General features: G+C 39.1%; 1 protein-coding gene across 1 annotated transcript in view; it reads left to right on the forward strand.

The window, feature by feature from the left end:
* The window catches only part of EDIL3 (EGF like repeats and discoidin domains 3), a 224,372-nt gene extending 210,187 nt beyond the window's left edge, over positions 1 to 14,185 (forward strand). Inside the window, exon 11 of the mRNA XM_031557441.1 lies at positions 10,317 to 14,185. Coding sequence (XP_031413301.1) covers positions 10,317 to 10,466 — 150 coding nt within the window. The 3' untranslated portion in view covers positions 10,467 to 14,185. The remainder of the gene's footprint in view (positions 1 to 10,316) is intronic.
* Positions 14,186 to 16,390: the final 2,205 nt, after the last annotated feature.

Below are 16,390 nucleotides of genomic sequence, written 5' to 3' on the forward strand. Positions count from 1 at the left end.
AATAAATAAATAAACCAACACTATTATCTTGTATTCAAAAATGCACTATCTGCACCCTGCATCTTTGATAAATCTGCAACACATAAATTAGTTTTTTCAAACAGAAGAAAATGTGGTATTCAGTTTTCTTTGCTGGAAATGATGTTGCAAGCTCAGGTGCCTGCAGCTCCTGATTGGCTTCTGCTTTTTCAGCTGCTTTCCTCTGAGTTCACAGCTATGCTAAGCTTCTATGAAGGCAGAGTAAAAGGTACTAAGAAAGAAAGTTGAAGGGGAAAAAAAAAATGTTACTTCAAGTAATGACGCTTTTCTCATTCATTTTAAATAGTTTGAATCAGATCCATGAAAAAATAATAATACTTTTCCTGTTCTCTTCAAGACACAAAGAAAAATTTACATTGCTGGTTGGCAAGTAGGAAGAAACTACATTTTAAAAAAAGGACCATAGCCAATAGCTATCTTGTTTTTCTCAACTAGAGGTCAGTAGCTCACTGTGCCTCCAATGCTAAGGAGATCTAAACCAAATTTGACCTTTTTTTAATAACATTCCAAATGTGATTTATAAATTACATGGCATGCTGTTGCTAGCTCAAGGCCAACTGTGATGTCAAATGGTATTTTACAGGCTGATTTCTAAAATGAAAGAACATAAGAATGTAACCTAAAGGACAATATGCAAGCTGCATATTGTCAGTTATTATTAGCTAAGAGACATGCAATTAACTGCAGGTAGACAGTATCTCCTGTGCAGATGGTCACTGGATTTCTGGACAAATTGAAGAACTAGTTATAAGCTATGTGCTTTGTATATCTAGTTAATTGCCATAGCAACAGAAGGCAGAAACATATGTTTAAGTGGAAAGTTAGATTGTCAGATGGAAAATCTTTCTGCTAAATATTGCTAATGTTTTATCTTTCTGATGTTTAATTATAATAATACCTGATTTACACTGATAGATCCAGTTTATACATATAATTCACATCAGTGTCATATTTAAACATCATTTTTTATATTATTGTTTAAGTGATTGCTGCAATAGGGAAATCACAAAATACTGATAGAGACTTTATGTCCCTTTGAAGGATGCTGAAGGAACTGGGAGTAATAGTAGGAGATTGTGCTTTTCTTGATTCCAGTTGGTGACTGGGACCTGGGTAGAAGGAGGGGAATCTATCAGTTAAATGAATGGCTGCATGGATTGTGTCACACACAAGTTTTGGAGTTCTGTGATCTTGGATGCATCTTCAAGGTCAGTAGTCTAGATGAAGTGCCTCTACACCAGAGCATGGAGTCTGGGAAATAAACAGAAGATGGAAGCCATGGTGCAATTAGAAAACAATGACTTAATTCCTATCACAGAAACATGGTGAGATGAATCGTACAACTGGAATTCTACAGTCAAATGCTAAAAGCTTTTTAGAAGGGATAGGCGGTGCAGGTGAGACATTGCCCTCTAAGATAAGGAGTAGATAGACTGTGAAGAATTGCCTCTGAGAAATGTCCATGGTCATATGGATTAAAATTAGGAACCATATCACTGAAGGTCATCCTGTGGTTGGGATCTATGGCAGGCTGTCTGATCAAGAGCAGCCTATTGATGAAGCTTTCTTGCTTCAGTTCCAAGAAGTATCATGTTCACAGCTCTCATTCTGGTGGGGGATTTCTAACACCTGGATATCTGCTTGGAAGGCAACATGGCAGGCTGGAAACAATCCAGGAGACTCCTGGAATCTGCTGAAGATGACTTGCTGGTTCAGGTACTGGGTGAAACAAGCAAAAGTGAAGCTTTATTGGACCTGGTGCTCATGTGGGCTGTAACAACCATGCTCTGGTTGAGTTTGTGATCTCAAGTAATATGTACCTGGCAAAAAGCAAAGTCAGGACACTGAACTTCAGGCTGTGTAAGGAGTTACTAGATGAGATCTCCTGGGAAACTGTCCTCAGGAACAAAGACCAGAACAGAGCTGGCAGCTCTTTAAGGACACCTTTCTGAGAGCACAAGAACTCTCCATCCCCCAGCATACGAAATCAAGCAGCAGAGGTAGGAAACCAACATGGCTGAGCAAGGACTTGCTAATCAGATTGGGGGATAAGACAGAAATGCACAGGCAGCAGAAGCAGGGAACTGTGGCCTGGGAAGAATAGAGGAATGCCATCTGGACTCAGAGGGATGGGATCAGAAATGGCAAGGCACAGATGGAATTAAACTCTGTGAGAGATGTGAAAAATAACAAAAAGGACTTGTACTAGTACAGAAAGGAAAGGTGAAGAAGATATGATAAATATGAAGTGAGAAATGGCAACAGTGGACTTGGAGAAGGTTCAGGTACTCAGCAAGTTCTTTGCCTGAGTCTTCACTGGCAGTCAGGCTTCTCATGTCTCTCAGTTCTCAAAACATCCAGGTGGGCTCTGGGGGAGTAAAATCCCTCCAACTGTAAGTTCAAGAGCATCTGATAAGACTGAGTATACACAGGTCTGTGGGACCAGATGTCATGCATCCCAGTGTCTTGAAGGAACTGGCTGATGTAGTTGTTGAGCAACTCTCAGAAAAGCTGTGGCTATTAATTGAAGTCTTAAACATCGCTCCCGTTTTTAAGAAAGGGTGAAAGGAAGACCTGGGGAATTGTAGGCCAGTACGTCTCACCTCCATGCCTGGGAAGATCATGGAATGGATCCTCTGGCAGTTCCATTAAGGCACATGCAAGACAAGAACTGTGACAACCAGTACGGCTTCTCCAAGGGAGAATTGTGTCTGACAATCTAGTGGCCTTCTATGATGGAGTGATCGAGTGATCAGTACAAAAAGGAAGGGTCACTGATGTCATCTACCAGAATTTCTTCAAGAACTTTGATATGCTTTCATATCATATTTTTATATCTAAATTGGAAAAATATGAACTTGAAGAGTGGATTATTCAGTGGATAAGGAATTGGTTGGATAGCTGCAGCCAGAGGATTGTGGTCAGTAGTTCTGTGCCCAGGTGGAGGCCGCTGACAAGTGGTATCCTTCAGAGGTTCGTCTTCAGTCCAGTGCTCTTTAGAATCTTTATCAGTGACCTAGATAGTGGGGTTGAGTGTACCCTCAGCAAGCTTGCTGATGGCATTGAGCTGAATGGTGGATATAATGGAAGGAATGCAATTCAAAGAGACCAGGACAAGCTTGAAAAGTGGGCCACCGATAACCTAATGACATCAGCAAGGCCAAATGCAAGACCAAGTGCAAGGCACAAGGCTTAGGGCAATCCCAGTGTACTAACTGGGAGAAGCACTCATTGAGAACAGACCTGTGGAGAAGGATTTGGGTATTTTGGTGGATAAAAGTTTGATGTGATCCAGCAGTGTATACCTGCAGCCAAGGAGGACAGCTGTATCCTGGGCAGAAGAGGGGTGGCAGCAGGATGAGGGAGGAGGTTGTTCCCCCTCTACTCTGCCCTCATGAGGTCCCACCTGGAGTACTGTATCCAGGCCTGGGACCCCCAGTACAAAAACACTGGGGAGCAGTTGGAGTGAATTCCAGAGGAGGCCACAAAGATGACCAGATAGCTGGAATGCCTCACCTAGGAAGAAAGATTGAGGGATCTGAGTTTGTTCAGTCTGGACAGGACAAGACTCCAGGGAAAACTCACAGCCTCACAGTGTAAACAGGAGAGAGACTGACTTTTTACATGGGCTGATAGTGATAAGACAAGGGGAAATGGTTTTAGACTAAAGGAGAAGATGGAGAATTAGGTGTTCAGAGTAAATTCTTTCCTCAGAGGGTGGTGAGGCACTGGCATAGGCTGCCCAGAGTGAATGCTCCATCCCTGGAATGTTCAAGGCCAAGTTGGGTAGGGCCCTGGGCAGCCTCATCTAGTGAGTGGTGTCCCTTCCCATGGCAGTGGGATTGCAACTAGATGATAACTAAGGTCCCCTCCAATATAACCTTTCTATAATTCTAAGTTAATATGATGATTATTATTTAGTATTCTTGCTTAAAATAATATTTTAACCTTATGCTAACTTTTTTAAAATTTCACTATAAAAAGTCTGTATTTTACTTGAAATTTTTTTTCATCGGACAGTTAGATTTCATTGGTCTTGTCTGATCTGATACCATGTAAAAGGAGAGTAGAAATTTTATTTACAACATAGGATCTGCACTTCATTTTTTCTGTGTGGTGTAGGTAGTGTGTTGTGCTTTCCTGCTATTTTGCCTGAAGGAACTTGACTGATGATAAGGCTTGCACAAACCAAAACAGCCCTGTTGAGTATAAACAACATACATCCATATATTGACCCTGTGTAACATCAGGGCAAAGTTTCAATACTGTGTCTTGCCTCCCAGGGTCCCATTGCTTGTTTGTCTAAGTTTTTCAAGCCCTCAACCTAGGTTCTCCACTGCTTTAAATTACAGGTGGTTCCTATTGCCCTCAGCTGAGCTAAAGTGAATTTCTGTAAACATTTCTGAAGGGCAGTTGTTCTTCAGAATATTTCTTTTCTTGCGTGGCTTTGAACTTTCTGTCATAAACCACTTACAAACTATGTGCAGTGGAGTAAATTCCCATTTCAGGGACATGAGGAGATATAGCAAGTAGAAAAATAGCAAGAACGTGTTAATGCACTTTACAAATTTAGAAGTTTTACATGCCTGGTATCTATTCAGAACTTGAAGAAATAATAAATATCATACTATACATTACTTTATTCATAGAAACATAGAATCATGGCATTATTTGAGTTGGAAGAGACCCTTGAAGGTCATCTTGTTCAACTCCCCTGCAATGAACAGGGATACCACCCCCTAGATCATGCTGCTCAGGGCTCTGTCCAGCCTGACCTTGAACGTCTCCAGGGACAGTACATCCACTGTCTTTCTAGGCTGCCTGTGCCAGTGCCTCACTATCCTTATTGTGAAGAATTTCTTCTCTATATCCACTCTTTTAGTTTGAAACCATTTCCCCTTGTCCTGTCACAATTAATAAAGAAGGATGTCCCCTTCTTTCTTATAACCCCCTTCAAATACTGAAAGGTCTCTATAAGGTCTTCCCGGAGCACTCCCAACTTTCTCAGTCTGTCCTCACAGGGGAGATATTCCATCCTTTGTATTATTTTGGGGGCACATATCTGGACATACTCCAACAGGTCAGTGTCTCTTCTGTACTGAGGACTTCACATCTAAATGCAGTAATCCAAGTGAGGTCTAAGAAGTGCTGAGAAGAAGGAGCAGGATCACCTCCTTCATTCCGCTGATCATGCTTCTTTTGATACAGCCCAGGCACAGTTGGCTTGCTGGATTTTGAGAGCACACTGCTGGCTCATGACCAGCTTGCAATCCACCAGTACCATCATGTCCTTTTCAGCAGCACCATGCTCTATCTTTACATTGCTGTGCTTGTACTGACAGTGGGGGTTGCCATAACCCAGGTAAAAGACTTTGCACTTTGTTGAACCTCATGAGGTTCATGTGGGCCCGCTGCTCAGCCTGTCTAGGTTTCTCTGGATGGCATCCTGTCCCCTTGATGTATTGACCATACTACTGACAGTGACAGTATCATTGATGAAGATATTAAAATGTGTTAGTCCCAGCACTGACCCCTGAGGCACACCATTTGTCACTGATCTCCATCTGGACATTGAGACATTGACCGCCATTATAAAAAAAGCCACTAGGTTGTCAGGCAGAAGTTGTCTCTTGTGAAGCTATGTTGATTGTTGTCTCTTGTGAAGCTATGTTGATTGTCTGGGATCACCTCCTTGTATCCCTGGGCTTTAGCATAGCTTCCAGCAGGATCTGCTCTATCATCTTCCCCAGCACAAAGGTGAGGCTGGCTAAGAGACTTTCTGAATATCAACTGAAAAGGAAGAATGTCTTTTTTTTCTTCCCTTACATCACTACATAAGCAGAGGTGCGTGAGCATGTCTGTTTGAAACACATATCCATTTATATTTAAAAAGCGTGCCCAGTTTTTTATAGTGAAAGGCATCTTCCAGTTGTGAATTGTTCTAAAGTAAAACAGAATGCCTTTAAACAGCAGTTCTCTTTCTGCTAAAAAATCAGAACATTTTTCACCATCTTTGATCTAATGTCATTCACCTGTAGCTTTGTAGCTCTTCATTGTGAAAAGAAATACTCCACCAAGCAAGAACAAAAATTTTCAACACAAGTAAATGGATTGTTCAGATCTGCAAATTTCATTCTTGCTTGAAAAAGTATTTTTCAATGAATTACAATAAAGATATAATTTCTGAAAGAAGGGAATATAACTGTCAGAAATATTTTTCATTCAGCTTTCTTTTGAACTTGAAATGAATAGTTCCCCTTTATTTGTCATACTCATGAGATGTAATCCATTGAAACAAAATCCAAATGGAAGCAAGATCTAATTACTCTTTTTAAATAGTCTGCCTTTAATATGATATTCAGGCTGGGCGTTAAGAAATACTGCTTCTCCAAAAGAGTAGTCAGGCACTGGAATGGGCTGCCCAGAGAGGTGGTGGAGTCACCAGTCCTGAAGGTGTTCAAGGAACGTTTGGATGTTGTGTTGAGGGCCTTGATATAGTGAGAGCTAATTGGTGGCAGGTGTAGGTCTTTTCCAACCTTGATGATTCGGTAATTCTGTGATTTTATGAGCAGGATTAACTGCTCCAAGAACCTGTTTGAAATACTCTGGACAAAAAATATGGTTAACATTCAACAGACAGTATACCGACTTCATCATCTGAGACTTGGATGTTAAAGTCTCAGCTCTTTGCTATTATCCCAAATAGCAGGAAGCAATAATGCTAAGGCCAATGCAGACTTTCATGTAATTTTAGTTTCTGTAGGACATGAGATCCAGAAACACTCTCTGCAGAGAATCAGGCTCCCTGAATATCTGAGGTATCCACTGACACAATGCAACAAACAATTCTACCCTCTGCCCCCACCTGTTAATTAGTCCTGCGGATGCGCCCTGAAACCTGCCTTTAAGCTCCGCATTTACAGCAAGCATTGGTTATAATAAATTCAATTTTCCCAAGTTATTCTTCCTTAGATAGTTATTCTAAATTATCTTGTCATAAAACTTACTACAGTGCTCTTTTTAAAATATGAATCAATTTACATTGTCATAATTTGAATATGTTGCTTAGGGCATAAAACACTTAGTTCTAATGAAAAATCTTGGTGAGTATTTAAAGGAAGACAACCAAATAGCTTGTTTGACACAGCTATAAGCAAGATTTGTTTATATTTCAGAAATCTTTTTTGGCAGAGAATATCATTCTGTATGTACTTTCTATAGTTGTGTTCATTTTTCTCAAACCGGTCATAAATTATCATACATAAAAGCACACTATCATACATTTTCTACTTTTTTATTTTAAAAGCACCTGTAAAATACTGAGATACAGAGGAGCTACACACATATGTATGTGGGGAATATGTACGTGTAAACTTGCTGAAGCTTCTGAGTGAAAGTTTTAGTAACTTACACCTTTTAAGTATGCAGCCTGACATAAACAGATATTCCCAGTATAAAAATAAAAATAAACTAAAAGCTTCAATCTACTATTACATACACAGGTACCTGGTGATTTAGGATCTGCGCTGTTGTGTGAGGCTGCCCATACTAGGGAGCAAGCATCCTTCAGCAGATATCTTCCCAGTTTCCTGCACTCTTCTACTTGCATGTTCTATAGTTCTTGGCTATAGATCCTATCCCTAGCAGTTTATCTCACTTTACTAATACCTAAATAAAGAGTACCACAGTTTAATTACGCAGTGTGTGAAACAGCACGACCGTTAGGTGGCTAATTCATTTCATTCTACAGGGACAATGCAATGTTGGCTGTGATTGATCTCCATGCCATTTATGATGTTATGGACATCTATCATACCTCCTCCTTTCTTCCAAGTTTCTTGACTTCATCAGTGAGCTTAAGCTGAGGTAAAATGAAGAATGAAAAATTCAGTAGTAAATTTTCTATCCCTGGAGGTTTTTGAGAAAAGAGTAGATGTGGCACTGTGGGACACGGTTTAAGGGCATGGTGGCGATGGGTTGATGGTTGAACTTGATGAGCTTCGTGGTCTTCTCCAACCTTAATGATTCTATGATTCTAAATTTGCCACTGGTCTACAGCAACACATCCAGTATATCTGCTCATGGAATGTTATATTTCATGCCGGTCACATTTGGGGATATTCGCACAGCTTCTCTCGTTATTTGATAAATCTGTTTTCCTAAAATCCTTGTTCTGATCTAGCAATTTTAATTTCCTGAGACTGTATCTTGAATTTTGAAGAATGGTAAATTTTACAATTGCATAAATTAATATCTGAAACAGATGAGCTCAATTTCAGGTAATAATGACATTGTGTGTAAATTTACATACACTTTCGTGGTTCTAAGAAAAATAGTATAATCCAACTTTTTCATCTGTTTTTGTTCCTTACTTTGACTCAAATATTTTCACTTTGCACAAATGCATGTGGGTATGGATAGCGAGTAGGTGGATTCTTCTGATAAACAAAGACTTTTTTTGTTGTAAGTCTCAGTCAAAATGCTATTTCTGAGATGTCTTCCACAGGAAAAATGAAATAGAGAATAAAAGACTTTTCCAGTTGCTGTGCAGCAAGAATTGTTTGTGGCTCTGCATTGCTTATCATCTGAATTGGTAAAAAAAACCAACAGATAAATTGCATGCATGTGCAAGAAATCAAAGGGAAGAATCTTTTAAGCTTTCTTTGCTGTGGATTGTACCTTGCTAATTTTAATGAGTTTGCTTTCTTTTATTGTATGCTGTATTAATACAAATGATACTCAAATTCAGATGAAATCTTAGCCAAGCTCTAGCTAATTTACGTAATCAAGACTAGACTATACTTGGACAACAAGCAACTTTTCCTGACAAAAATGCTTCTTCTTTTTCCTTAGAGTCCCAGCACTGTGTTTCTGTGGCCAGTCTTTCTGAAATTTTATCATTTTATCTTAACTGCTGGGAGCTTGAATGCTGAGGTTCCAGGCAAGGAGGGAAATATATCGCTTGTGAAAGAGCATCACTTGTGGAGCTCTTTCTTGTACATGTTTTCTTGAAAATGCCAAGCTGATAGCACTTGAGAGAAGCTTAAAGACTAAAATAGTAGTCTAAATTCTCTTCTGAGAATTTAGTAGACTAAAATTCTCTTCTGAATTCAGCGTCTGACATTTTTCCTAAGAACTTCAAAGAAGTTTTTCATTCTGCACTAATTCAGTCATATAAGCACTTGTTCTAGAGGATCATACTCCTTTTGTGCTTTATGCAAATGAAAATCACTCATTTGAAGTCAAAAAGACATCAAATAATGTTTTTGTAAATGAAAAGACATTTGAAGACATTGAAGATTACCCATATAAACCAAAAATATCTCAGGAGGGTGATCTGACCATTTTGCTGAAAAAGAAATGCTGTGTCCTTTGAATTTGAATCACGACTCTTAGGAGAAAAAATTGGCACTGTTCTAACACAGACTAGAGTTTTGGAACTCACTGATATACTGATTAACACATGCTATTGGAAATAATGTATTTATATGCCTTAGACTGTGTTAAGATATTTTTAATTGAATCACGAACTGCTTACCAATGCTATTAATGCTTATGGTAACATTTTTCAACAGAATATGATAATGTCCTTTATAGTCACTAACTTTATCATAGCGTATGCAATGGTGAGTAAGTGTCCTTCTAATGCTAGTTCATCCAAAACAGTAACAGAATCTCCTAGGATTAACTTGACGTGATACAAATGTCAAGTAAAAAGGCAGTTAATTTTTAAAATGGTAATGGTGATTTGAACTGTGGGCTGAATCTGCACCTCATGTCTTAGCCAGGTATGCAGGTCCAGAACTCACACAGGCCCTGAGTCACATGTGTACAGTTCTTTCTCTGGCCCTAGAGATTTCAGGGTTTTTCTGTCTCCTTTGGCTCTGCTGTGTGGAGTTTCAGGCTCTTCACTCACTTTGTCACTTCCTTTTGGTTCCCATTGATGTCAGTTCTAGACATTACTTTTTGGTTTCAGGTATCTGATGTTTTAATAAGACATCGCTCCCTTCTGTCTGAGAAATAACACTGTGTAGACCTTCATTAAGGAGGAATGTCGTTTTACCCTAGGATTGGGTATTTGTCAGACGTCTTATAAAACACTAGTCCAAGGAGTACCTTGGTATGTAAAATAGCGTGTGTGAAAGAATAGTCCTCCTTGAACCCGGCAAATGTCAGCCGTGAAGGAATATCTCTCTTGGAGCTTTCCTAACCCAGTCATTGCTCAGTTCTCAAGCTTGGCTACCCAGGCACCAACCTTCTTGCTGCTTGCCTTTTAGGTTTTCCAAGGAAATTTTGACAATGACACACACCGGAAGAATGTCATTGACCCTCCGATCTACGCCCGGCACATCCGCATCATCCCGTGGTCATGGTACGGCCGGATCACCCTGCGGTCAGAGCTGCTGGGCTGCACGGAGGAGGACTGAGGTGGGGTTCTGCTGGGCATCACAGCTCTCGATACCCCTACCAGTCCCTTTGTAGAAGAAACTGTGCAAAGCCTGTAGGAAGCTGAGTGGGTTTTTCATGATCAAGTGCTCATTTTATGGTAGGCCGCTAAATGTCTTTCGCAAGGAGGTCTAAGCCTGCCCTTTAAATGATCCAATCCGATTTTTCCTTGAAATATGTTAGTGTTGTCCCTTTTGCTGTGGCATTATCTTTCTAGCTCTCCTTTAATTTGTTCACAGTAGTTGAAATGTGTTAGGGGAAAACAGCAGCATCCTTTTTACAAGGGAAGAGAAAGAGCATGACAAAGCTCATTTGCAGCTTCAGTAACATTGGGCTGACAAGTTCTCCATAAATCATACTGTCATCTTACTTGCAAAAAGTGATACTGCAGCTTTTAGCAATAAGTTTACTTGGGGATGACTGCATTATAGTAATTGTGCCTATCAAACACTGTCAGTATTTTTGACATATATTTTGGAAAATACTTTGTGGTACCGTAAAATACAGTACCTGTGATATTACTAGCTACCTTTCATTATTCTTATCTAAACAGCAGAGTTCATTCACCTAAAGGGTTGTCCTAGCTAGCCCCATGTTCCTTCTCAATTTTGCACGTTACAGACATAACCTTCATCCTTTCTGTTCAGTATCACTGTTATTTTCTTTGAAAGACCTGTTTGTATATGGAACAAAATTTGCTGTCAGTACATTATGAAGTTAATGAATTTGCCAAAGTATATTAATTCTGCTTGAATGGTGTTCTTGCAAGGAGGCTGAGGTGAGACAGGGGGGTACTTGTGGTTTCATGTCTTCAGTACATGCAAAGGTAAATGCACAGTGCACAGCATAAACCCTGAACCCACTGCATGACTTACCCAAGAGTGAACTGCCCGATATGGAGCTGCCCATCTGACTTCTTCCTTCAGAAACCTTCTTTCTGTGAGGAGACACGTGGAATGAAGGAATGAGGTGCAGTGAAGCATGTGGAAGGAATGACCTCCTTGCTGCTGGGAAATCCTTTTGGTGGGCCTTTCTAATGGCACCAGTCATGTTCTTTCTCCCAAGAACGGAGGCAAGAGGTGTTGTAGGAGTTCACTAGATTTGGGCACTTGGTTCCCTCTGTTCCCAGCTATGTCTTCACTGAGTATGCCACTGAGCCACAAGGAGGCTGATCTTTGTCATGCTTCATCTACAGAAATGCTTCATACTATGATGTTTTAAGAAAGTATGGCCAGTTAGGGCCCTAGGACCCAGAAAAAACTGATGGGATTTGAAAGATGCTAGAAGTATGGTTAGGCATTGGATGGCAGTGCAGATCCCATTGGGTGGAGGTGGAGAGTGCTGCTATGCCTTATAGGATTTAGAAACAGGTCAATGGACTTGTCTGTATGAGGTAGCTGAGCAGCAAGAGTGAGAGAGAAGGGGATGGGAAGGGCATTGCAGTCATGGTTCTGGTGTTTGTTTGCTGGGCAGTAACTTCACCCCAGTGATGGAGATAGTTATACCAACCTTGTGAAGCACTCTGAGCTTCCTAAGCACAAGGTGCTCCATGACGATGTAGCACCAAAACCTTTAAGACCTTGGGACAAGGAGTTAGGAGATGTTTTATTTGCTACCTGAAATAATGGCACATGGGACACACTGTTAACTTCATAACATGCTGATGGCAAAATATAAATTACTTATATATATATATACAGCTGCATGTTTTAGCAAATATCACTGAACTTACTTTCTGTCACCATTACATTCTCACTGAAACCAAAATGCTGAAGTATGAGCCTGAGTCCTGCTTCCCAGACAAATGCCCCATTGGCCCACAGTCTGCAAAGGGAAAAGTTTGCTTTGGAAACAAAACAGTTTGGATTTCAAAACCTGCATTTAATCACATTCTCCACCATAGAGAAAATATATAATCCATTTAACTGTGAAAGACCCTAGATTAGCAGCCAGGAATTTTACTTGCAAGAATTGGGGATATATAGGTGGCGGTTTTCGGATAGCGTCACTTAAACTGTCACATTTTAACAAACAGAACACCCTGCCTCTATAAAATGACTTAATCCTTAAACTGTATTTATACAACTATTTATTTTATAAGGCTTAGACATGTAAAGACTTCTACAGGAAAGTCTTATAAAGGTGAAAGTATGTGTACGAAATGTTGAAGTCCTGTGCAACACTGCTAAGTTTGTTCTTTATTTTTTATTTTGTGCTGCATAACAAAAGCCACTAGACTGTTAATGTCTTGTCTGTAACTGTGTTAACAGCATTCCTTAATGATGTATATATGAAGTGGTCTTCAAGCATAGTGAGTGATTTTAAAGAGAAAGTCAATCATGGGGATATGTAAAATTCTGGAGAAAAACTGTATTCTTAAGTTAACCACTGTCATTGTTTTGCACCTCAAACTCTTCATTAAAAAACAAAAACAAACAAAAACAATGTTTTTAAGGACACACAGTATTCAAAAAAGTCTAAAAACCATTTTTCAACTGAGTATTTATTTATAGATTGGAAGAATAACCATCTATCTAATGCCCTGTGTAACCTAAAAATGGGAGGCATTTCTGCAAATTGGAGTCTCTAGTTAATCAAATATTTTTAGTTTTGTTTTGGAATATTCATTCCCAAGTGATTATTTTTTTCATGTTTTGCAACTTTTGGTATTGTCTTCCATTGCTAATTTGATTGTTAACCATTTATCTGCATATAAAATAGTGTTGTTAGAATATCTAAAATAGTCACTTTATTTTGCATTAACTTTGAGTTGAGTCGTTTTATTCTTTTACTCTGTGTTAGCTTCCACCTGCCAGAAGCTTTCACAACCTGAAAACAAAGCTCTGTACTTTATAATAACATGCTCCAATAATCATATAGGTGATGCCCCGACACTTTCGGCCAGTGTGCTGTGGCTTTATTACTGAAATTATTCCTTAGTTGCCAGAAACTTTAAGTGGTATTGAGCAGCCATAGAACCAAACTGTATTTCTACTGTTATTTCATACTGAAATAATTCTTGATACCAGGTGTGGTCCGGTATTATGGTTTTTCTCTTTATTTTACTCTCCTCTCTTTGTGCACGAAAACCACTGAAAGAAGGGACAAGTGAAAAACAACTAACACAGCCGTACTTTCCCAGTGAAAGCAATTGGCATACAAAAAAGAGAAGCACATAAAGGATAAGTGGAAGAACGTTTTGAAAGGGTCCTTCGGTATTAATTGTGACAGTGATATTGAACAAGACTGGAAGTACGCTCTTAATTAAATTTCACTCTGAACCAGCTAAGTAGGCACCATTCTGTGGCTCTGTAACATACTATGGTTTTAGCCTGGGAAAACAAGCACTGGCACCAGGCTCAGTTTTACCTGTGTGAAGGGCTTATCATGCTACCTGGCTGTGGTCACCAGGTTGACTTTCTCTTTGGGAATGGCTGCATACAAATATATGTGAGTTTTGAAGACTAAGGATACTAAATGAGTGTATCTTTGCTATACAACAAATATGATCTATAATATTCAGTGCTGGCTTCTGATGTGTCAGTAATACAGAAGTGTCTTGGACACAAAGACGTTTGCAACCTTTCAAGCTGTGTAATATTCAAATGGTTTTGTATATACTTAAATTATGTAGGATGATGTAAAACCAGTATGACCTTGTCTAGTCTGCAAACTTAACAATAAAACTTTTGAAAAATGAGGCCATTTCTGAAGCACTTATATTGCAGTACCTTGAATGGATACAACTTATCTCAGCCAGACCTGCAGCAAATGCAGAGCAGAGATATGAGGTGGCATTTTCCTGGATTCCTTCGTGGGGTCTTTGTGGTAGGTAAGTTTGTTTCTGGCAAAATCAGCCCTGGTTCTGCGCTCCCTTCAATGTGTTCCCTTTGTTCTTACAGATAAAAAAAGCAAAGGTTTCATTGAGGATAAAAACATTTTTTATCTTAGTGCTGTCTGAATAAGCACCAGAAATATAAACAGACAATTTCATTTCCTTCAAGTCAGATTTTTCAGGATATGTATCAGTCCTTATCCTCTCTTCTCCACTCCTGCATAGGCAAATTAATTTCTGCAAAGATAAACAAGCTACTAGGAGACTTTCAACCAAGATTGCCTTGCAGGGCCAGTGCTTACTCACAACCATGCTTCTCCTTCACATCCTTGCTTTGCTGCCAGCCTGCCAGAGCAGAACTGCACCTATTACAGATGTCCAACAGCAGCTCTGCTGCAGTGCCTGGGAAAGGACCAAAACAGTCATACCTGACAGACAAAGCAATATTTGAATGGAAATGTTTCCAAAACTCAGGAAATTTAGTCTTTATTTTCTGTGATGGGAGGTGAAAGTAGTGCACGGAAAAGCTATTCACTACCACTGAGACTTTTAAAATATTTTAAAGATAGGTAGAATGGTATATCTTAAAGATAACAAGAGATAGAGTGTCAGTGGTTTACTCCTTACTCTGCTAGATTAAGTTCACAGATGCACATGCTTTTGTTGCAGTCCCATCTCATCCTCCGTCCTTCAACCAAAAGTAGTCTCCATCCGTGAGTACGCACTGACAGTAGTTACTCTGTCTGCCAAATGTGCAATCTGAACACTTAACAGTGTAATGTATTTCAACAGTAAACTCCCAGAAATGATGTTGTGAATTTCTTCTGATTGCATCTCTACCAGTCTTAAAAAGGAGAAGAATATAATGTTGCACATAAAGAGAGAATATCTTCTAGTGAATGGTGGCTGAATATTACTAATATAGTTACAAATGTCTGACAATGTACACCTTGAGTCTTCCTGACTTTTAATTATAAATTGCAATTTTTTCATGAAACCTGTGGCCTGCGCTTGATGAAATGAAAAGTGATTTTTCCTCTCATTCTTCATAATGCAGTTCCCCAGGAACTTTAATGAAGACAGTGAGGGAAAATAATTAATAATTCTCTTCATAATGGCAACTATTTATCAGTGTCCATCCTACCACACCTGTTGCTAATGAGCTCAAGGGATTAGCATGCATATCAACATTTATATCATTATGAAATATAAGTCCCTGGTACTTCTGTGATAAATACAATGACACTTTGTATTTCAATTCAAACAGCAGGTAAATTTGTTCACTTAGTGATCACTAAACAATCGGTGAACACTTAGCCTTATAAAGCAAGTTAGGACAAAGCAAAAGATAATCGTGCTGATGAAAACTTCCTATTTTCTTTCAAAAGATAATTTTCTTTATTAGAAATTTAAGGTGCAGAAGACTGGGCTAGGTTAATAATACAAAAGAGGGCAGGCAAATTTAATCCTTGTCTGAACATTTCTTGCCTAGTTTTATAACTGCATAAATCACAAATTATCTTTTGACGATTTCTATCACTATCAGTTGTTGAGGAACTGTTAATATATACTAAAATGTATCAGAACATAAGAATGTGGAAACACATGGTCTCAAAGCTTGTCTTTCTGAGAGCATAGTAAAATGCATTTTAGCAGTATATATTTTAGCAATACCAGTTGTGTTTAGATATAGATACAATATATATTGACAAATATTTTCCACATACATATGAATATATGAGAAACATGAATAGCAGAGTGAAATACAGGTGGGAATGGCAAGAATTGTCAAAGAGCACAGCCTGTTTGTCATGATAATGTTTCAGATGCTGCCGCTTTCTCACTAATTTACAAGCTAATGCATCATGGTTATCTGAGGTTGCACATCAGATGATAGGTCAGTAGACACATTTCTGGTGGCTATAACTGATGAAGGAAATCAGCCCTCAAAATACTGTAGGAAAGGTCAGTAAACTTTTGCATCAGACTGGAAAATAAGAAGCGGATTAAAATGAACAACATCCTGAAATATATTGTTTTTCTAGGGCACTGCATAATGTCAGTAATGTA

This window comes from Meleagris gallopavo, chromosome Z, assembly GCF_000146605.3.
Source record: "Meleagris gallopavo isolate NT-WF06-2002-E0010 breed Aviagen turkey brand Nicholas breeding stock chromosome Z, Turkey_5.1, whole genome shotgun sequence".
In the NCBI taxonomy this organism is placed as follows: domain Eukaryota; kingdom Metazoa; phylum Chordata; class Aves; order Galliformes; family Phasianidae; genus Meleagris; species Meleagris gallopavo.